Source organism: Elephantulus edwardii, unplaced genomic scaffold (assembly GCF_000299155.1).
Source record: "Elephantulus edwardii isolate Elephantulus edwardi_28Jun2011 unplaced genomic scaffold, EleEdw1.0 scaffold00095, whole genome shotgun sequence".
In the NCBI taxonomy this organism is placed as follows: Eukaryota; Metazoa; Chordata; class Mammalia; order Macroscelidea; family Macroscelididae; genus Elephantulus; species Elephantulus edwardii.
The window spans coordinates 7305175-7329219 of NW_006399845.1; the positions used below are offsets into that span (position 1 = coordinate 7305175).

The following is a 24045-nucleotide window of genomic DNA, read 5'->3' on the forward strand; positions in this document are numbered from 1 at the left end:
AGCAACTGGAGGATTTTAATCATCTGCCTGTGGGTTGGCTGCACAACTCCTTCCCACCCACGAGGCCCCCAGTGCTCCCTGTAAGACCATTGATAATATACACGCACAGTTAGCACCAACTCAGACTCCCTTTAGGAAGCTTCCATGTTGGCTTCCTGGCCCTTTTTTTTTTTTCTTCTTTCCTTGACTGTCCTCATATCCACCAGCACTTTGTTCTCCTAAATTGTAGAGCAAGCAGATGCTTTAAATTGGAGCGTTCTGTGATATATCCATGCCATCGAATATCACTTAGGAAGAAGAATGAGTGAAATATCAATACACACACACACACACACACACACACACACACAGAGATTAGAATTACTGGCTCTGGATTCTTCATCCTTTTGTTGTTGTGGTTGTGGTTGTTGTGTACCCTCAAGTTGGGACCAATCTATAGTTGTTCCTCCGACAGATTTTCAGAGGCAGTTAATTGCACAGGAGGAGATTGTCTATCCCTCTCCCATGAAGTAGCTGATAGCCTCGAACTGTGTGCCGTCAAGATTGCAGCACAGCTTCTTCTCACTAGGCCACCAGAGCTCCCTATTCATATGTTGTTGTTGTTGTTGTTATATGCCATGGAGTCTCTTGCAACTCATAGTAATCCTATGTACAACAGCTCTGCACCCTGCTCTATCCTGAGCCAACTTTATTGTCTCTGACGCACCTACCTTCATTGCCCCAGTCACTGAATCAATGTATCTTATGAGGGTCTTCCTCTCCTGTGTTGTCCCTCCACCCTCCCAAGCATGATATCCTTCTCCAAGGACTGGTCCCTCATTGCAACATGCCCAAAGTATGTCAGACGAAGCTTCAGAATCCTTGCCTCCAAGGAGAAGCCTGGCCTCGGCCTCTCCAGGACAAACCTGTTTGTTCCCCTAGTAGTCCACTATATTCAATACTCCTCTCCAGCACCCACTTATAGGCATCAATTCTTCTTGTATTATTCTTAGTCATGCAATTTTACACCAATACTATAATTTACATATAGTAAGTGTATACAAAGGAGCCCTGTTGACTCAATGGTTAAAGCGCTCCACTGCTAACCAATAGGTCAGCTGTCTGAACCCACCAGTGGCTCTGAGGGAGAAAGATGAGCTCGCCTGCTTCTGTAAAGAATCATAATGATGGAAATTCCAGGTCTGATAGGGTCGTTGTGAGTTGGAATCAACCAGATGGTGGTGGCTTTGTGGTTGGGTGCATACAGCGTCAGAGGATTGTAATATATACGTGTGGTTTCTGGTTCATAAAAAAGTATGTTTCATATTAGAATGATTAGGATGCATGGGGGCCAGACCTCGGTTCCTGTCTGTGTGCTCTGAGGCTACGTGGAAACGGTGGAGACAGACAGTAATCAGTCTCATCACATTTCCTCTGCTGCAGTGTTGGCCTTTTTAAAGTCTTCGCTGAACACCCTCAAGTGCCTTGTTCTTGGATTCCCCTCCTACCCACCCAACAAGCCAGAGTGTTCGATCCGCACACGAACCCGGCGCTGGGAAGGGTGTCGCCAGAGCTGTGTGACCAGGTGTCTGTGTTCTCCGCACCCTCCGTCTCAGCACCTCATCCAAACAGAGAGAGGAAGCGGGGCACAACCTCAGCCCGGACCCCTCGTCTTCTGTGGGTTTCAGTCAGGCCCCCACTGTTATTTCAGTGCTGCAGCTTCAGTATTTAATTTGCGGATGTGTATGGATCAAAAGCAGAGAATGAAACTTTTTGGGAACTTTTTTTTTGTTTTAAACTTTGGCCAAAAGATTAAATTTGCAGTTCTAAAAAAAAAAAATTAAAAAAAAACCCCAAAAACCAAACACCAGCACTCAACACGGCCTGCTCCTGAGCTATATCCAACAGGAAAGTGCAAATCCCTCCCCGGCCTGAGAGCATCGTCCTGTCACCACTGGCCGCCCACTCCCGCGGGCACCACCTGGGCAGCCTGTGGTTTCGGCTGACCCTGGGGCCCCATGCCCGCAGGCGCTCCTTCCCTCTTTGAAAGTGCACGTTGTACCTTTGCTGGAAGAACGTCCTACAGGTTTGTCTCCTTTCTCACAGCCTTGTAAGAGCCTCACTGCCGAACCATGGCCGAAGGGGAAATCACCACCTTCACAGCCCTGACCGAGAAATTCAACCTGCCTCCCGGGAACTACAAGAAGCCCAAGCTCCTCTACTGCAGCAACGGGGGCCACTTCCTGAGGATCCTTCCCGATGGCACGGTGGACGGCACCAGGGACAGGAGTGACCAGCACAGTAAGCACCCCTTCTGGGGGATTCCCTGCCTTTCAAGGGTCTTCCCAAGTCAAGGACAGGAAGGTATCTAAATGCCAGTGCCCTATTGTTCTCCAAGGTGCTATGCAGGCCAGGTGTGCTCAGATGCAGGGGTGGTGGGAAGAGATAAAGGCAGGTGGAGAAAACAGTGAGTGGTTGGTCTCACTCCTATCTGAAGGTGATCTAAGTTGTATGTTTAAAGGGATTGTCTGCTGACCAACAAAGCTGCTTAACAGTTAGATTTGGTGACCAGTGTTCCAGCACTGGTGAACTCTGGAGTGTAACCAGTAGGGATTTGTTAACGCAAGGGGTGCGCAGGGCTGGAGGTTCGAATGTGCCAGCAGCTCTTCAGGAGAAAGATAGGCTCTACCCTCCCCTTGGGATTTACAGCCTCAGAAACCCAAAGGAGAGTCAGCATGAGTTGACACCAACTGGATGGCAAGAAGTGGAGGGGAGAGTTCAAGAGTTCTACATTTGCCTAGGTTGCCGGGGTGAGCCTTACCGGGCCCATGATGGGAAGAGCCAGAGGGGATGGTTAACCCTGCATAAAGTCAAGGGCTCGATTTCAAGTTAACGGATTCTCCAGGCTGTGTTTCCACTGGGCTGGATTTGTGAAATCCTACTTGAGAATCACTGTCTTACACATTATAAATTGTGCAGCCTTCCTTCTGCATATTGTGCAGATGCGGTTGTGGTCACCAGGAGGGTTAAAGTGTTTCTCCAGACCTTCCAGAAATTGGAGAGCAGGAGTGCTTTGAGCCAAATGCTCAGTCCTCCTCCTAGGCTGTCCTGCACGCCCAGTCCTCAAAAGATGTTGAGAGATGAAAATATGGTTTCAGAGCCAAGAACCTTCTCGTCTATCTAAATATGAAAAATGCTTGCCTTTCTGCTTTAGTACTCCCAGCTTTGGGGTGAATGTTTGATTGTGAGCATCTGAGTCTTCCAGTGGTGTTACTGGAGATCCCCCGAGCACTGTGAAAACATTAGGGGTTATAGACCAGACAAAAGTCAATCTCTCCCTCCTTGTGGGGGGAGGGATTGAAAGAACCACACATCTTGCAAATCAAGAGGAGGGAAGTATAGGTAACATCAGGAGACATGGAACAGCACAGGCAAGCTTAAGGGCCTGCGAGACTGACTTTAAAGTGCAGTGTAAGACTCTAGGTCACACGTGGTGAGTTATTCTCTGGGTGATTGCCATTATTCGTGGAGAATGCCCCGGAGGGCTCTTGCTGGTGTTCACCTTTTCCCCTTGGGTGCACAGGATGTGGGAGTGGATGCTGGCATTCGTAGCCTCGATAGCATTGCCCTCTGCTGAAGGTTGAGTTCATAGCTTTGAGATTAAATTCTTTGGCTTTGTTTTGATGGCTTGTCTTTAAATAGATCTGCCAAATGCTTTATGAGAGAGAGAGAGAGAGAGAGAAGCAAAATAAAAACAACAACAAACAACAAAAACCACCCCAAACCAACCCTCCTCTCTTTAGTGTGTTGGACCTAAACACTATTAGGAAGTTCTGTTGGCATGACCCACAGGCAGGAGTGCTGCTCACCCAAGGGCCACACTGCACTGGTGGTTCGAATCCAGCAGCAGCTCCAAGACAAAAGGATGAGTAATCTCCTCCTGTGTAAGTAAACGAATCCGAAACCCAGAGAGGGTCAGCTATGAGTCAATGCTGACTCACGGGCAGTGAGTGAATGAGTGAGCGAGCAAGTGAGCCAGTGAGCCAGTGAGTGAAGCCATATTGGCTCTAAACAACTGGCCTCAGATTATTAACTACTGAACGTACAGCATCTGTGCCATCTCCCCACGGCCCCAGGCAAACATGTTTTTGTTCTTTGGGTTAGAAATACTTCTCATAAGTTTAACTTAACAATTTTCTAATGCAATAAGAGGGGTCCTAAGAATCCCAAGGGAATAGTAGCCCCAGTGATGTGTTCCTCAGGGCTAATCGGGCTCTTCTGAGAAACCTTGACTTCTGGGGTGAAGGAGACTACCATTACTAGAACTTCTGTGCAGATGGCATGACTTCTGGGCTGCCACTGAGCTGACTTCTGAATTCTGCTGCTGACTTGGCCACCTGACCTCAGATGTCAGCAAGCCTTGGAGTGCAGCACGGGCAGCCGTAGGGATGTGTGTGAACGTCTTCAGCCAAGCAGAGCTGCAGCAGTTATTTGCCAAATACACTCGGGGGCGGGGAGTTACTTAACCTCTCAGGACTAACTTTCCTCATTTGTAAAGTAACAATCCTACGACCTGCTTCCTTTGTGCATTCTTGGATGGACCACATGAGATAGTGAATAAGGGGGAGCCTGGCCCACAGTAGAATTAGCACATGCTTGTTGATATTGCTAATGTTTTATCACTATCACCATCATCATCATCATCAGGATTGTCATATATTCAACCCAGTATGTGGAAATACCTCCCCGAGTCTCTCTACTTCTCTATTACCACCTCCCAAGAAGGTCAAGGGTCTAGCTTCAGGTTCTGACTTAGGGTCTCTTTGCCAACATTTCAGAATCATATTTGCTTATTCTGATCCTAAGAACAAAAGCCAATGAGGACAGAAATCAAAGGGGCCAGTGGGCTGAAGTCCATCTTCCATCAGCATCAGAAGAACTAGGTCATCTATCTGCCCCTTGTAGGCTGAGGCCATAGATTTCAAGGTAGAAACTTGTGTTCCCTTCCCGTTCCTACTGTCGCATCTACCAATTTCTAGTCAGAATTGTTGTTGTTAGGTGCTGATAAGCTGAGGACGACTCAGCGACTGTCTGAATGACAGATTTGAGCCTTGTTCTCTCTTGTCGCGCTGGACAATTAATATTCTCTCCTTCTTGCAAAAGGAGCTTCAAGTTGGCTGATCTGATGATGTCCCATCCAATGTTGCCAACACTGAGGTCCTCTCCTGTGTAGATGATTAGATAGCTACAGTGTTCCTAGCTGGACAATCTAGAGGAAATCTTTTCATCTCACTGAGACCCAGCTTTCTCAGCTGTGAAATAGACAAAACAACACTACCCTGTGTCTTTGGAGGCTGCAAATGCTGTGTGATAGAAACAGATGCCTCCTGGGCACAGAAACACCCACTGAGTGGGGTCTGTCGCCCTCTTCTGTCCATTGGTGGTACTACCACAAGAACTTCTAATTTTCAAATGTTACCCACCTTTGATAGTGAGGGATGGATACTTGCCCCCATCAAAGTAGATTTCAACTTAGAGCATTTATCCAGTGAATTTTCGGGACCATAAATCCTAATGAGGAGGCTACCTATCTTTATTTCTTGGAGTGTCTGATGGATTAGAATTTCTCATCTTGGCAGCCTGATATGTTACACACTATGCTATCAGTATAGTATGGCAAGGGGAAAGACTTTCTTTATCATTCGTATGAACATTAGCTTGAATGTTATCAGAACAGAGGTCAAAAGTAGAGAGCCACTACTTGCGTACTAAGTAAAAGACCCCTTGAGAAAGGGCAATTCGAAAAGCCAATCAAATATTTTCTAAAATCTACATAAATCATGCAAGATAGAACCCTAAGTTTTCTCACTCTTTCAGGCATAAATAACTCCCCTCATAGCTTCTCTTGGTCCCCCAAAAGTTTATCTGCTCTGGGAAAACTTAAGAAGTTTCCAAAATGTGTCTCTTCCCACTCCTAAGAAGGTAAGTTTCCAAGTTTCTAACACAAGGTCCCTCTTACAGTGGCATAAACACACGAGGATGCTGTGTGGGCCTATTGTAACGTAGGTCTGGTAAAATGTTTCCACGGGCAGGGAAGGTGGTTTTTGGTTTGGCCTTTTACAACCCATGTAGACAAAATTAGACAGTGAAGAGCTGCAGAATTGAGGGTGATGGGGTACAGGGTTGTTGAGAAGATTCATGCTGGATTCTGGGGATGTGGGAGATGGGTAAATTGTGGGTGCCACCATGAGAGGTGACCCTGGAAAGGGCAAGACCAGCAGTTCCATTTCACACACAGAACACTTGTGGGTGACTTGGGGCACCGTGCTCTCCTGTACATTTATTTGACTGAACGTCAGCTTTTCTCTCCTTGTGGGTTCCTTGAGAACAGGAACTGTGTCTCTCTCTGTTCAATACTGTCATTTTCATGCTTGAATACTGTCAATTGCTTAGTAAATATCAGGTGAATAAGTGCTGCATTGTAATGGGAATAGGTCAATTCAAATTCATCAATATATACAATAATCATCAACTTAGCACCTGATATGTACCAGGTAAACTCATTTCCAACTGGCTATAACCCCATCAGACTAAGATGTCAAGAAAACAAAGATTCTCATCCCTGGACCCAGAGGCAACATCATGGAGATGGAGAAGAGACTGAAACTGTGAACAATTTCATCTTACTTGGATCCACAATTAACATCCTTAGTACCAGCAGACAGGAAATAAGGAGACGCGTTTCCCTGGGAATATTAGATGTCGGTTTGAAGATTAAGGTGTGTCTGATTCAGGCGATAGTCTTTCCAGTCACTTGCTATGAATCTGAGGGCTGGACAATGAATAAGGATGACAGAAGAAGAATTGATGCCTTTGAGCTGCGGTGTTGCACAGAACATCCCATGGATGGCCAAAAGAAAAGACACATGTATCTCGGAGGGGGTGCTGCCAGGGTGCTCTTTGGAAGGAAGAATGAGGAAGCTTTGCCTCACCTATTTTAGTCATATTGCTGGTAGAGGCTGTTCCTTGGAGAGGGACATGATGTTAGGAACAGTGGAGGGTCAGTGAAGAAGTAGAAGATCTTCAACTAGGTAGATTGACATGGTGACTATCACAATGGGCTCTTGTGTGTCAGGAAGTGTGAAGACGGCACAGGATAGAGCAGGGTTCAGATCTTTTAGATAGAGTCGCTATGAGTTATACTTGACTTGATGTCACCTGACAACAGCCACAACAATAACCCCAAGGAATTATTAAAGAGATTCTCTCTAAGAATGCAGAAGCTAACAGGGCCTGTGGCCAGTTATTAATTGGAAAAAATTGACACAGAGTTAGAACTTCTGTTCCCAAGATTAAGGTCTTTGGGGATAGCTCTGGTGGCTTAGTGGTAAAAGGCTTTGCTACAATCTCAAAGGCACACAGTTCAAATCCACCAGCTGTTCCACAAGAAAAGGACAGGCAGTCTCCTCCCATGCAATTTTCTGCCTCTGAAAACCTGCTAGAGGGTGAGTTACAAGTCAGTTCCTACCTGAGGACACACAACATACCACAATGGTGGGGGTTTCACCCACAAGCTAAATGAACACGTTGGATTCACACACTTACCAGCTGGTCTGGAAAGCCACGTAAGTGTACATTCGATTCTCTTGCCCAGTGTTTACCAGTTCCATGTCACCCTGGAAAGCTCCTTCTTCTCTATTTGCTCCTTTTTACAAGGACGACAATGGTGCTGACTGCACAGGATAGTAGGAACTTTAAGCACGATGCAAACGAAAACCAAACCAGTTGCCATCCAGTCTGACTCATGGTGAGCCCATCCATGCCAGAGGAGAACTACGTTTCATAAAGTTTTCAATTGCTAATCAGCAGCACTTTCGCCTAAGTGATCTCTAAGTGGACTTGAACCACCAACCCTTCTATTAGCATGCTAACCGTTGCATCATTCAGAAACTCCTTAAATATGATAATGTTTGTAAAAGTGCTTAGCATACTTTCAAGCACGTCTATGTAATTCTGAAATAAGAAATATGATATTATCAACTATGGTGTTCTCATTTTCATCCCACCACCATCATGACTACCAATAGGCTTCCAGAGTTTTTCTCGTCTATCATTTGATCTCCTGATAGAAATTAACCCTCCTGATTGCTCACCGACTCTCCACCCCAGCTTCTGTGTCTAGGTTTGGAGCTCAGAAGGCCAGCCGTGGAGCCCTGCTGGCCTCACTTCTCTGCAGAGCCAGCCAGCCAGGGCCAAGCTCGGGAGGAGCGCCATGTTTGATTCTGCGCTTTCTGTTGGAGTTCCTTCCCTCCCTGGCCAAGATGGGCCATGACTCATTCCTGAGCAGGATTAATAACTGCAATGATAACTGGAGGAGAAGAAGAATCTCACATACGTCCACACCCGGCAGAGTCTCTTCATGTGGCCCACCACCCCACGCCTCAGCAAGCACAGACAGTCTGTGTGGGGAGCATTACTGGCACCGCTCACCACACAAATGGAAATGTTCCTGAGAAAAGTGTGTGCCAATCAAATATTTATAAATCAAACCACATCCTAAATGCACTAGGGGAGCTCGCTGGCCCAAAGACTTCTCTTTGCAGCCCTTTATAAAGGGCAGACTCCTTCTCAACAAACAAATCCTTCCCTCCTCTCACTCTGGGGCACTTCAGACTTCTGTTTTCTGGCTTCTTCATGGCCCAGAGCAATCTTGCTATGATGAGACACGCAGCCCATGGCTGGAGGCTCTCCCCACAGCATGGCCAAAAGTCTAACCAGTTTCGCAGACAACCAAATATATATAGACGGGGTCTGTGACCAGAAGTGTCCAGGAGAGAGGCGGGGGAAAGGGGTTCATTAGTCAAGAAAGCTATTCCTCAGAATCTTTCCCCTTAATCATATTTCATGCAAAGGGACTCCTGACCCCTTCTTACCCAGCTACCCATTATCTGGTTATAAAGGAAGGATTTTTCTAGATAAACACTTTTTTAAAAAAAATATCACACAGTTCCTAGACTATATAAAATATTGCCAGATCACATTTTCCAGACTCTAAAGGAGAATCAGACACCTTTACACATTCTAAGAAAGTGTGTGTGTGTGTGTGTGTGTGTGTGTGTGTGTGTGTGTGTGTGTGTGTATTCCAAACCACTGGAATTCTTTTCCCAAACTCTTGTTCTTCTTCCTCCTCTGTCTTTCTCTAATGCCTCACAGAGCCTGGTTTGTGGCTACGTTTTAATTATAAATGCCACTGACATAAAACAACCTCACTGAGTTCTGAATGAGACTGACCTCACTTTGGGTAAACACAGCAAAGGACGGGAAGTCTCCAGCCCAGAATAAACCAGGCACGTAATCTCTGTTGGCCTCGCTTGGCGAGCAGAGGTGGGAAGCTGCCTTAAAGGCCACAGGCGCTCTCTGGACGCCGAGTCTCCTGCTCTGTGCTGTTTTCCCACTGAATGCACCAGCCAGCCATACTCTTATTTTAAAACAATTCCTAAAACAAGATCACAAGGTATTCAGACTGCCTGGTGCTCAGATGGGATATCTAGACTCACTTTTGTTATCATTGACAGGCTCAAATCCCCTTTTCCTTCTTTCTGCACTTGGAAAGCAAGATGTTATGCATCTTACCAGAAATCCAGTTCTGTTAAAAGTTAATGAGGCATCCTTGGGTGGTGCACATGATTAACTTGCTTGGGGCCTAACCAAAAGGCTGGAAGTTTGAATCCAGCCAGAGGTTCCTCAGAACAGAAGTCTGGTGATCTGCTTCAATTAAAACCCCTATGGAACACAGTTCTTCTCTACACCATGGATCCCAAGGAAAATTAAGATCTGCCTTTGAGGAAGAGAGGAGAAAATCAGAAAGACTTGTAATCCATCAGAAAGAAAGGAACAAATGCCTGATTGAGGGATGACTCATCCATTCAAAAGTATAGTTTTTTCCTATAACTCTTAAGTGTGCAGAAGCTGAGGTATACAGGCTTAGTGGACGAGCAGGAGGCGCGGTAGAAGCAGGATTGGTGCTTTGTGGCTCATTGCTGCCTCACAGATCCCGACTCACAGAGCCCCCATGTGTTCAGTGGAGCTGCTCCACTCGTCCTGAAGGCTGTGACGATCACCAGGCCTTTCTCCCAAGGCGCTCTGTGTAGGTGTGCACTGCCCACCTCTTGGCCAATATTTGGCTAAAAAATTATGTGTCACAAAGGTGATTTTTTTTCACATTTCCAGTTATTTTTGCCTTTTTATTTTTTTTATAAACAGGCCATTCCTGATCCAACAAATCATAATGGATTCCTAACATTGTTGTTATTGCTGTTATGTGCCATCAAGTAGCCTGTGACTCATAGCGACCCTATGTATCACAGCTCTGAAGAGTACCGTGTCCTGAGTCAGTCTCATTGATTCCAACACACGTACCTCCATTGCCTTAGTTACTGTATCAATCTATCTCATCCAGAGTCTTTCTCTCCTCTATCCTTCCGAGCATCGTGTCCTTCTCCAAGAACTGGTCCCTCCTGGCCATGTGCCCAAAGTATGTGAGATAGAGCTTCAAAATCCTAGCCTCCAAAGAGAAACTTGGTTTCACCCTCTCCAAGACAGATTTGTTTTCTTGGTGGTCCATGATATGTTCAACATTCTTCTCCATCACCACAACTCAAAGGCATCAATTCTCCTTCTGTCATCTTTAGTCATTGTCCAGCTCTCTGGTGCATAGCAAGTAATTGCGAAGACTATGGATTGGACCAGGTGCACCTCAGTCTCTAGACTGGCATTGTTGCTTTTCAGTACTCTAGAAAGGTCCCTGGTAGCAGATTTATCTAATGCAATTTGTCTTTTTATTTTCTGATTGCTAGTGCTAAGAGTCTTGATTGTGGAGTTGAACAAACTGTAATTGTTAACGACCTTTATGTCTTCTCCATCTATCATGGTGCTGCCAGTTGGCCCAGTGTGTCGTCTTGATGTTGAGTTTCAATCCACACTGAAGACTACAGTCCTTTACCTTCTGCAGCAAGCGCTTCAGGTCCTCCTCAGTTTCAGCAAGCAGGGTTGTGTCATCTGCATAACATAGGTTGTTGATCAGAACTCTGGATTCTACAGGACAGTTAGCACCAAAAATCCACTAAGCAAACACTTCACATCTTCCAGAAAGTTTCCCACTACTAGCATTTTATGATGTAATATCTTTTTCTACATTTTTACAGTGCATTATACATGTGAAATTCTCTAAGAAATTTTTATCTAGTATGCCACAGTTTTAAAAGTTTCCATTTCTTTTGTTAAACCAAAAGTTACTGTTCTTTTTTGGGAACTGGTAAAAAAAATAAGTCTCTTTGGACTAAATGACTTGTCTCATTTGGCAAAAAAAGTCTTTTCCCCTCCATACTCTGTTTTTGTGGTTGTTAGGTTCTGTCGGGTTGACTCTGGCTCATAGTTAACCCTCCCTACTGTATGACCTGCAGGATCATAACCCCGCCCTACCCCACATCCACGCAGGACCCGCCCCCCCATGCTCACGCCCACTGTTCCAGTTCCAAATCAAGGGCGATACGTTCTGTTGATTTTATTTTTAGCTCAAAAACAAGTATGTTTTTTCATCTTGTGTTGTCATCCATAGATTGATCTGTCTGTACCCTACTTGTGTGCAAGCTCCCTATCTAGCATTCAGTACAGCTGCCAGTAATCAAGAGACACTCGACATGTACCTGTTGACTGAATGACTCTCTGATCCTCTGCCCTGCACAACTGCTGAAGGAAGAAGCTGATCCTTCAGACGAGGCTCCATAGCCAGTTCCCCTTTCCCCTGAAGCCCCCTTTCCTCATGCCCTCTCCTTCTTTGCTCTTCCTCAGCAGCAGGATATAGACTTGGAAAACTGGAATTAAGTCACACTAGAGATTTGGACACCTAGCTGGCTACCCGGAGCGCTCAGGCTGGGTGTTACTGCTTCCTGCCAGCCCTGCTTGCAGGATATATGTTTAGGAAACTTAGCCAGAAAGAAATCCAGTGAAAATGAGCTATGAAACTTGGACATCCTGGAGAAATAATATTTACAGAGGAAACTCTTGAGACGAACTCTCACCAGTGTAACAACCCTGGTGGCTCGTGGCTGAGGGCTGAAGTTGTGTGCTAAGCAGTCCACTGGCTCTTATTTACCTCTGGGAAGGGTTTACATGGCCATAGCTGGACTCCAGTGACAGCAAAGGCATCTTTACAGACCCCATGGCAAGACCAGTGAGTGCTATCTGTCTATCACAGTCAAACAGATGCAAACTACAAAAAGGTTTTTTAAAAGTTATCTTTAACTCCTGAAAGGACCTGCCCTCTGGGATTTCTCTGTTATTTTGTTGTTAGGTGCTGTGAAGCCAGTTCCGGTGCTTAGTAATAACAACTTAGAACAAAACACTGCCTGGTCCTGTGCCGTCGAACAATCATTGCTGGCTTTGAGCCCACTGTTGCTGCCTCTGTCAATTCATCAGCCTGCGGAGCTTCCTCTTTCCTCCTGATCCTCTAATGAGCATGGTGTCCTTCTTCAGGGATCGTCACTCTTGATAATATGTCTAACGGATTGCTAAGGAATATTCTGGCTCTAATTCGTCCAAGATAGATTTTGTTTGTTTTTCTGGCAGCGCATGGCAAATGCAATATTCTTCAACATCATCATTCAAGTGCATCAATTATTTGGTTTTCCTTATTCACAGTTCAGGTTTTACATGTATAAAAGGAAATTACATCCAGGAGACATCTTTGCTTTTTGAAGTTTTGAAAAAGGTCCTTTCCAGCAGATTTTCCCTGTGCACTATGTCATTTGATTTCCAGACTGCTTCTTTCACAGGTTTTAGTTCTGGATCAAAGTAAAATGAAACAATTGGCAACTTCAATATTATCTCCATTTATTATGATTTTATTAATGGCCCAGTTGTGACATTTTTTCTTATGTATTGAGGTGTGCTTGCAGAAACTAAAGAAGACATGAAGCTTTTGCTGCAAAAGGTCAAGGACTATAGTTTTCAATATGGATCAACATCAAGAAAACAAAGATTCTCACCATTGGGCCAATTGGCAGCACCTTGATGGATGGAGAAGAGATTGAAGTTGTTAACAATTACAGCTTGGTCAGCTCTACAATCAACACTCTTGGCACTAATAGTCAGAAAATCAGAAGATGAAATGTATTAGATAAATATGCTGTCAGGAACCTTTCCAGAGTACTGAGAAACAACGTCACCTTAGACACTAAAATGTGCCTAATCCAGGCCATGATCTTTGCAACTACTTGCTATGCATCAGAGAACTGAACAATGACTAAGGATGACAGAAGAAAAATCGATGCTTTTGAGTTGTGGTGTTGGAGAAGAACTTTGAACATACCATGGACCCCCAAGAAAACAAATCGGTTTGTCTTGGAGAGAGTGAAACCAAGTTTTTCCTTGGTGGCTAGGATTTTGAAGCATACTTTGGGCATGTGGCCAGAAGGGACCAGTCCTTGAGAAGGCCATCATGATTGGAAGGGTGGAGGGACAGTGCAGAAGATGAAGACCTTGGATGATATAAATTGCTACACTAACTGGGCCAATGGGGATTGGTGTGTAGGAACTAGTGAAACTGGCTCAGGACAGGGAAGGGTTCAGAGCTGCTTTACATAGGGTCACTATGGGTCATAGGCGACTAAACAGCACATAACAACAACAATCCATAACAAAGACTATACATAGTCTTTGATCTTCGTCAGTAAGTACTTCAAGTTCTCTTCGCTTTCACCAAAATTGTGTCATCTGTTTGTTTCAGGTTATTATCTAGTCTTCCAATCCTGATACATCATACTTGTTCACAGAGTCTAGCTTCTCAGATTTATTTGCTCAGCATACAAATTGAGTTAATATGGTTAAAGGAAACTACCCAGGCACATAACTTTCCTCATTTTAAACCACAAAGTTTCTCTTCATTCTATTTAAACAACTACTTCTTAGTCTATGACCACAATTAAGTGTTCTGGAAATGTCATTCTTTGGCAATCTTATTCATAATTTGCTAGGATCCACATAGCCAAATGCCTCTGCACAGTCAGTAAAACACAGGGAAACATCTTTCTGCTATTCTTGGCTTTCATGCAAACATCACTCGGATGTCAGCAATGATATCCCCATTTCATGTTTTCTGAATTTGGTTTGAATTTCTGGCAGTTTCCTTTCAATGTTGAACTGTTTTTGAATGGTGGGGCTTCCTTTGGCACCTGTAAAGTGTCTGACTAACTACATACATGAGTGGTTGTTGATGTTGTTAGGTGCCATCAAGTGGAGTACAACCCACACCAATCCTATGAACATCAGAGCTGAATCCTGTCCTATCCTGTGCCATCCTAATAATTTCTGACATACTTGAGCCCACTGCACTAGTCACTGTGTCAACCCATCTGGTTGAGGGTCTTCCCCTCTTTCACCAGGCCTCCACCTTTCCAAGCATGATGTCCCTCTCCAAGGAATAGCCACCCCCGAGAACATGTCCAAAATATGTGAGATGAAGCTTTGTCACTCTGCCTACAAAGAGCACTTTGGTTGCACTTTCTCCAAGACCTATCTGTTTGTCCTTTTGGCAAGCTGTGGGATATCCTGTATTCTTCTCCAATACCATGGCTCAAAGACATCAAGTCTTTTTCTGTCACACTTAGTCATAGTCCAGCTCCAAGGTGCATAACACGTGATTGAAAAGACTATGGTCTCAATCAGGTCTTCTAATTTAGTCCTCAAATATCACTGCTCTTCAGCAGTTTGGAGAGGTCCTTGATTATAGACTTTCCCCGATATAATATGTCTCCAGATCTCCTGATTGCTCATACTAAGGGTGTTAATTGTGGATCCAAGTAAGAAGTTGTTGACAGTTTCAATCTTTTCTCCACCTATCATAATGTTGCTTATGGGTCCAGTGGTGAGAATTTTTGCTTTTTTTGATGTTGAGATGTAATCAGATTGAAAGCTGCATTTGATCTTCTTCTACAGCAGATGCTTCAAGTCCTCCTCACTGTCAGCAAGCGAGGCTGTGTCCTCTGCATTATGTAGGCTGTAGATGAGTCTTTCTCCAATCCGATGTCACATTCCTCTTCGTAGAGTACAGCTTATCGGATGATTTACTCAGTACACAAATTGAATAATTATGGAGAAAAGATACAACCCTGATGTACCCCTCCATACTACCACCTCTTGGTCTGGGTATAAATTTTGCATGAGCACAATTTTGTGTCCTGGGATTCTCATTCTTCTTATAATTTGTTATGAGCCATACTCTCAAATGTCTGTGCACAGCCAGTAAAACACAGATAGACTTTCTGATATTCTCTGCTTTCTGTCATGACCCATCTGACATTAGCTATGATATCCCTGGTGCATGGGCTCTCCTAAACCCAGCCTGAACTTCTGGAAGTTCTCTCTCAATATACTATCCTAGCCAGTTTTGGATGATCTTCAGGCGTATTTTTCTTGCATGTGATATTAATTATAATGTTTGATATCTTCCACATTTTATTAGATTATTTTTCTTGGGAATGAGAACATATATGGATATCTTTCAGTCAGTTGGCCAGGCAGCTCTCCTCCATATTTTCTGGCATAGATTGAAACCATGTTAACTGATATCTCATCAATTCCTGGGGCCTTATATTTTGCCAGTGCCTCTAGTGCAGCTTGAACTCCTTCCTTCCTTACCATTGGCTCTTGATCATACGATACTTCTGAAATATTTCAGTGTTAGTTAATTCATTTTGGTGCAGCAATTTGGTGTATTCTGTCTTCTTTTAATGCTTCCTGGATCATTGACTATTTTCCCCTTAGCATCTCTCAGTATTGCGGCTCAATGCTTGAATTTGTCTTTTAGTTCTTTCAGCTTGAGAAATGGCAAGCAAGTTTGTTCCTTTTTATTCTCTAATTCCAGCTCTCTGCATATTACATTATAATATTTTGCTTTGTCTTCTCAAGCTGCCCTTTAAACTTCTTTTCATCTCTTTTACTTCAGCATCTCTTTGTTTTGGCTTCTCAATGGTATAGTGCAATTTTCAGAGTCTCTTCCGACATCATATTGGGGTTTGATGTTGTGGTGGGTTTTTTTTTTTTTCTTTCTTTCTTTGTCTTTGTAATGGTCTTTTGCTCTCTTTGTGGGTAATATTCTTTTTTTAAAAAAATTATTTGATCTTCAATTATTGGTGTTCAATACCTCAAACTTACCGATTTTTTTAGAACTCAAATGGACCTTATTTGATGCACAATACCCCATGGCTGCATCAACACAACAAACCGAAAGGCAAACCAGGAAAGACGTAGTCCTTTCTAACTGATAATTAAGTACCAGGAGGGCACGTAATTAAATTAACTAACAAACCAGTTAAATTTGATTGGAGAATTCTAGTGTCCATACTTTAGGATTTCCACTCTGTTGTCCAGTGGACGCACTGTCATGTTTTGAACCACTGAGAGATACAGTGAAACGAAAATCATGGTTACAGACTCCCCACGCAACAGTCTACTCTTCTAAAGTCGCAGATACCTGGCTGTCTTGACATTCTGTGCAAAGATCCATAATGTTCTGTAGATGGCATGGTTATCACCCCAAATATCCCAGGTCCCCAGAGCTTTTTCATTTCACCTTTTCACTTCCAGACCACTATTGGTGCTACTCCAAGTATCCACATCCATCACTGCTGCCATTTGGGGGGAAAAACGCCAAACATATTCTTAAGATTAGACAAAACTCCAGGTAACTAACACCATACCATTAGATAGCTACAGATGAGGTCTTGAGTGACTGACCATCTGACATATTGTCTATGTCTAATCTTGAACACAAGGGGATCCAAGAAGGAGTATAGTTAGATTTGGACCATCCATCCCATAACTTAAGTCTGTTAAGCAGAGTGAAAAAAGTAAGAGGCTCTGTTTATGACTTTGTGCTTTAATGGCATGATCTTGGATAACCCATGCTCTTATCAACTTATAGTTGATACCCTCACCTGTAGGATGGAAAAAGTGACACCTTTTTACTGCAACTGCTGTGAAGAATTAATGTCTCTCCTAATAAGGTTTTGATATCACACACAAGCAAGATACTGCTGAAGATTATCCAAAACTATGAGAACAGTACATCAACAGAGAACTACCATAAATACGAGCTGTGTTTTAAAGTGGACATGGCACAAGAGACATCATCGCCAGAGTCAGTTGGATCTTGGTTGAAAGCAAAGAGTACCAGAGGAATGTCTATCTGTGTTTCATTGACTATGCAAAGGCACTTGACTGTGTAGGGAGCAACAAATTTTGGTTAACCTTGAGAATAAAAGGAATCCCTGAAGATTTGATTATGCTCATGGAAGCAGTCCTCAGAACAGAGCAAGGAAAACACTGAATGGTTCAAAATTAGAGAAGGAGTGCATCAGGGATGTGTCCTGTCTTTGTATCTTTTCAATCTATATGTGGAACAGATCATTCAGGAGGCTGAGCTTTATGAGGAGGAATGTGGCATCAGGATTGGAGGGAAACTCATCAACAACCTTCATTATTCAGATGACACAAACTTGCCTACTGACACTGACTCAAGCACTTGCAGCAGAAGGTCAAGGATTGTAGACATCAATATGGATTGAAGCTCAACATCAAAAAGACAAAAATTCTCACCACTGGGCCATTGGCAGCACCATGATAGATGGAGAAGAGATTGAGGTTGTTAACCATTTCAGCTTGCTCAGATCCACAATCAGCACTCTTGGCACCAGCAGTCAGGAAATCAAAAGATGAATTGCACTGGGAAAATCTGCTTTCAGAGACCCTCTAGAATACTGAAGAGCAATGATGTCAATCTAGAGAGCAAGGCCATGGTCTTTGAAAATACTTGCTGTGCATCAGAGAGCTGGACAAGGACTAAAAATGACAGAAGGAAAAGTGATGTCTTTGAGTTGTGATGCTGGAGAAAAGTAGTGAGCATACTATGGACCATCAAGAGAACAGGTATGTCCTGGACAGGGGAAACCAAGTTTCTTCTTGGAGGCAAGAATTTTGAAGCTCTGTCTTACATTTTTTTAGGCATGTGGCCAGGAGGAACTGGTCCTTGGAGAAGGAAATCATGCTTGGAAGGGTGGAAGGACAGCGCAGGAGAAGACGACTCCAGATGAGATGGATTGACACAATCAGGATAGGGCAGAGTTTAGAGCTATTATACATAGGGCCACTATTCATAGACAACTCGAGGGCACATAACACAACAACATTATTGTTGTATGCCACCGAGTTGCACTTAGCTCACAGCACTCTTTTAAGATAGACACAGCATTCTTTTAAGATAGAGTAGAAAACTACCATAAGGTTTCAAGGCTATAATGTACGGAAGCAGGCTACCACAGCTTTCTCTATTGTTGTTGTTGTTGCCTTTGAGTCTAGCACAACTCATAGTGACCCTATGAACAAAAGGCCTGAAGCCTCTAGAGTGGTGAATTCAAACTGCCAACTTTTCAGTTAGCAGGTAAATGCTTAACCATTGAGCCACAAGAACTCTTTGGAGGTCAGGTAAGAACAGTTAAAATGATGTAACAATGATGAGTCACTTCAGTCAGTGGGCCCAAACTGTGTCATGTTCCATGCCAGACACGTTCATGCATTAAGTTAATCCTTACATCAATCCCATGAAGTACTAGTCTAATAGGTTTTTTTTGTTTGTTTTTTGTTTTTTTTTTAAAGAGGCTAAATAACTGGCTGTGGGACAACACCATAACTTATCAGTAGAATAGGATGGACCCATGCAGTTTGAGTGTGGAGACCACCTCCTTTATAAATCTGTGTCATTTCTACCAAGAGAGAAGCTAGCACAATGCCTGGCACATGATGATGGTGTTGTTGTTGTTGATTGCCTTCGAGTCGAGCATGACTCATTGCGACCCTATGAACAAAAGGCCTGAAGCCTCTCTACAACCATAGACATTTATCAAAGTTCATAGATTTTCTGGAGGCATGTTGTTTAGGAAGTGGATGCTACTTCTGCTTTCAAATGGCACACAATAGATGATTACTAAATGGATCTCCTCTTTGATTTTTCCTAATCATGTAGGATTATGCTGATAAATTGATGGAGAGATAAATGAAAATTCCTTGAAAATTGTAAAGCACTAAGAAAATTAAAGCCCAAAACAGTTGTCACTGAGTTGATTATAACTCATGACAATCCCATGTGTGTCAGAGCAGATCTGTGCCCACAGGATTTTTAATTTCTTATTTTTTCAGGTTTTTCTTCCAAGGTGCCTCTTGGGTAAACGTGAATTTCCAATCTTTGAATTAATAGCTGGATATGGTAACTGTTTGCACCAATCAGGGACATTATAAAAATACATGGGATTTATTCTTAAGGAGCTTTATTGGTATAAAGGAAGCTCTGCACAGAGGGTTGAGCTGCTAATCCAAAGTTGGTACCTCTCTGCTGGTTCCAACCCACCAGTTGCTCTTCAGGAGAAAGATGAACAGTCTTCTTCTCTGTAATTTATGGTCCCTGGAACCTCCGAGATGGTCATCTATGAGTATGTTCCAATTTAACTGCAGTGAACTGAGTTGAAAGTTTATTCCCATATAATTCAAGCATTAAAGGTATACAGTTCAGTAGATTTTTTAAAATTTTCTTTTCTTTCATACTGGATTACATAAAAATTTCATAAAGTTCATATACATTGTTGTTCACACCACACCTTTCCCCTTTCTTTTACCAGTCCCTCCCTCCAACCATCAAGTTGTGTGACCCTGTGTTTAAGCCCTCCCTCTCCTCCTTGGATCCTCGTACATGCTCCACAATAATGGTCCTATCCAGTATTTGTCTTTATGAGGCTGAGTTAGTTCACTCAGCATAATGCTCTCCAGCCCCTCCCATGTTAGGTAGTAATTTACAAAATCATTGCTCCTATGTGCTGTGTAGTATTCCAATGTGTGAGTGTACCATAATTTCTCAATTCATTCCATTGTGGTTGGGCTCAATAGATTTTTTTAAATATTCAACAGTTGTTCAAACTATCACAAAAATTAATTTTATAACATTTATATAACTGTAAAAGAAACTCTTGACCCTTATCTTTAGATTTTAGTCCATGACTTCACCCCTTCCCAGTAGCCTGTGGTTGCCCTGTGGCTGGAAGGAAAGTATTTGAGAGAGTGTCTACTTGTGCTTTATTGACTATGCAAAGACATTTGATTTTGTGGATCATTAGAAATCATGGCTATCCTTGAGAAGAGCGGGAATTGCAGAACACTTAATTGTGCTCACGTGAAACCTAGATCTAGAACAAGAAATTATTGTCCAAGGAGACCAAGAGAACACTGCATGGTTTAAAATGAAGAAAGGTGTGTTTCGGAGTTGTATCCTTTCCCCATACCCATTCAATCTGTATATAGGCTGAGCAAATCATTCAGGAAGCTGGACTCTATGAAGAAGAATGTGGCATCAGGATTGGAGGAAGACTGATCAGTATCCTCCATTATGGAGATAACACACTTTGCTTGCTGAGAGTGGAAAGGACTTGAAATTCTTGCCACAGAAGATCAAACGCTGTCGCCTTCAATATGGATTGCATCTCAAGATCAAGAAAAGAAAAATTCTCACCACAGGAGCCATAGACGACATCATAATAGATGGAGAAAAGATTGAAACTGCCAACAACTTCATCTTACATGGATCTGCAGTCAATAACTTGGTGCCAGCAGTCAGAAGATCAGGAGTTGTGTTACACTGGGAAATCTACAGAGACCATTTCTAAATTACTGAGGAGCAAAGATGTTAGTTTGAGATTAAAGTGCACCTGATTCAGACCATGGTCTTTTCACTTGCTTTGCTGCTGAGAGCTGGACAATGAATAAGGGTGACACAAGAAAAATCGATGCCTTTGGACAGCGATGCTGGAGAGGAATAATGAATAACCCATGGACTTTCAGAAGGAGAAACAGGTGTGTCTCAGAGAAAGTGCAGTCAGAGTACTCCTGGGAGGCAAAGATGGTGAAGCTTTGTCTCACATACTTTGTATGTTGCTATCCAGAGAGGCTCTTCTTTATCATACTTGAAAAGGTGGGAGGACAGAGAAGGAGAGGAGGACCCTCGATTAGACAAATTGACACAGTGATTGCAGCAATGGGTTCGAGCGTGTCAGGAAGTGTGAGGTTGGCACAGCGTAGGACAGGGTTCAGGTCTGTTGTTCATAGGGTCACTATGAGTCGTACTTGACTAGACAGCACCTAACAACAGCAACAATAGTAGCCTTAATCTACTAATCTACTCCCTATCTCTCTGGCCTTGCATTTCTGTGCATTCCACTTACATGGGATGATCCCATATGTGCTATTTTGTCACCTGTGTCTTTCACTTACATTTTAAAGATTCATCAGTGCTGTAGCACAACTCAGAACTTCACTCCTCATCATTCCCGATTAGTATTTCTTGTACAGGATATTCTTATTAAATGTGTTTCATAGGATGGTAAAACTGGAAAGAATTTCAGAGACTGAACCTAGATCACTTCCATTTTGTTGATAAGGAGACTGTCAAGGATGGTCAAGGGCTGTGACCCCAGCGGACTGACTGGTGGCAGGGCCTAGCCCAAGTTTACAACATTCAACTTGGTCCCCCGTCACTTCACTCCACAAATCATCCATGGAAACCTAATTCAGAGTATGCAGCTTATGAGGAGTGGGTTGTTAGAACCATTTCTGAAATAGTAGCTGAACAACATTAATTCAACAAATCCTTATTATCCTTTATATTATCCTTATTTTATCCTTTATCTTATATTGTCTTTATTTATTCTTTTATGTTTAGGGCACTGGGCAAGGTGCTGGGGATACTAGCAGGAGCAGAATGAACAAAATCGTTGTCCTTCCTCCCACAGCATACAACCTTCTGAGGAAGTAGAAGTAAATGAGGAACCCCTAAATAACAAAATAATTATATATGTGTTATAGGCCATAGAAGAAGTTGAGGAAGAGATCGATGATGAGGGTAGGGCAGTGTTGTTTGGAGAGTAGAGATGGACAGGACTGGAGGTGCTTGAGGGAAGTTCTTCTGATGTAGGGATGTTTGGGCTGAAGCCTGGAGGGAAAAGAATAGCTAACCTTGTGAAGACCTGCAGGAAGAAGTTCCAGAGAGAATGCCCGGAGGCCCTGAGGCAGAAAGAGCTTGGCAGGCTGAGGGCTTGAGAGGCTGGAACAGAGTGAATGCATGAACAGGTGGTGGGGGTGGAGGAAGGAGAGAGTGGAGAGCCCAGATCACACACGGAGGGCTTTGGACCTCTTCTCTCTTATTCACACTCTCTAGGCTGAGCATAGGAGATCCTGTGGGAAAAGACTGATGGCCTCCAGTTTCCTTCCTGCTAAATTAAGTCAACACCTTTTACACAGGAAGGTAGGAGAGGCCCTGAGTCTCTGTAGCAAAGACTTCCAAGGGCAAGAGAAGGGCATCTTCAGAAGGGTGACACACCTGTGCATCAGTGTTGGGATGAATCAGAAGATAAGGAAACCAGAAATGAGACATGCAGATATCTCAATAGAGGAGTGGTTAAATGATTACAATATAGACATAAAATAGAACATAACTCAGATGGCAAAGGCTTGGTGCTGATGTAGAAAGATCACCAATTATTAAGAAACAAATATGCATTGTTGGTGGGATTGTGAAATGGTACTACCACTCTGGAAGGCAGTTTGGCGCTTACTCAAAAAGCTGAACGTAGAAATTCCTTATGACTCAGCTATTCCATTGCTTGGAATATACTCCAAGAAAATGAGAACTGTGGCTTAAATGGAGAATTGTACACCAGTATTCATAGCAGTGTTATTCACCATCACAAGAATATCGAAAGAGCCCAGATGTCCAACCACAAATGAATGGATTGAGAAGTTGTGGTAAATTCACATAATAGAATATGATGCAGCACGCAGGAGCAAGGATTTTGTAAATTACCACATAACTTGTGAGGGACTGGAAAGCATTATGCTGAGTGAACTATCTCAGTCCCACAAGGAGCAAATACTGTATAAAACTAATATTGTAGAATGAGTATGAGGCTCCAAGCAGGGTGGGGGTGAGGGGGGCGCGGTGAAAGCAGAGGGGTGAGGATGAGTGGTGGCGAGTGTAAATCATAGGGTTGCACAATTTGATTGGGGGATAAAGGAAATAGGAAGGATCTTTTGTAAAAAACAATGGATTCAAATTTTGTAAATAAATCACTATAAATTTTTTTTAAAAAGAAACAAGCAAGCATTGGTAAGGCATCATATAGTATATGCAGTATGTTACTATTTGCATAAGAAACGATGAGGATATAATAGGTCTCTGCTATAGGGAGCTCTGAGGGAGGTCGGGTGGTCGAATGGGTGAGGAGTTGCACTACCAACCCAAAGACAGGTGGTTAATCTCCTCTCGTGTAATTTACAGCATCCAAAATCCCACTGGAGAGTTAGCCATGAGTTGGTTCCAATGCAGTGGCAGTGAGCTTGAGTTTTAATAGATGCAAATAATCTCTCTTTTAAAAAGTATTTATTAATTTTAATGAAAGTTTACAGAGACTTAGGATTTCCAGTCATTCACTGTTGAACAGATGCATAAAATCTCTGTTAAGGAAAGCTTCTTTGTTTATATCTCTCCTCCCCTGGAAGAAAGCAGATCCAAGGAGCAAAGGTTTGTCTGTTCTGTTCACCATTGTATTCCCAACAGGCAGAGCATAATGAAGACTTTTTCCCCCTGAATTTTTCCTTTTTAATATTTTCTTTTGGTGGCCATATGATCAACCAAACATACATCCATTTGCAATTTCTTTTTTAAAAAATTTTTTATTGAAATTTATTATTAATGTCAGTAACAGAGACTTTGGATTTCCATTCATTCATTGTTGTACTTTTCTTCCCTCCTAACCCTCCCCCCTAGTACACTACCCTCTTGGAAAAGTAAAAGAAAAATTCTTTCATTGTTTTACAAACCCTCCCCCAGGTCCACTCCATCATGTAGCCTTCACTCTAGACCTCTGTCATGACAAAAATAACCTAATCACATATCTCTTTTAAACAGTTTTC

General features: G+C 43.0%; 1 protein-coding gene across 3 annotated transcripts in view; it reads left to right on the plus strand.

Moving 5' to 3' along the window:
• LOC102876216 (fibroblast growth factor 1-like) overlaps positions 1-24045 on the plus strand; it is a 56671-nt gene that overhangs the window by 21206 nt on the left and 11420 nt on the right. Inside the window, exon 3 of one of the 3 annotated variants that reach the window (XM_006891117.1) lies at positions 2095-2280. In XM_006891117.1, coding sequence (XP_006891179.1) covers positions 2112-2280 — 169 coding nt within the window. In that variant the 5' untranslated portion in view covers positions 2095-2111. Of the gene's footprint in view, positions 1-2086; positions 2281-24045 lie in introns of those variants that run through there. The other 2 variants (XM_006891118.1, XM_006891119.1) reach the window with 2 other exon arrangements.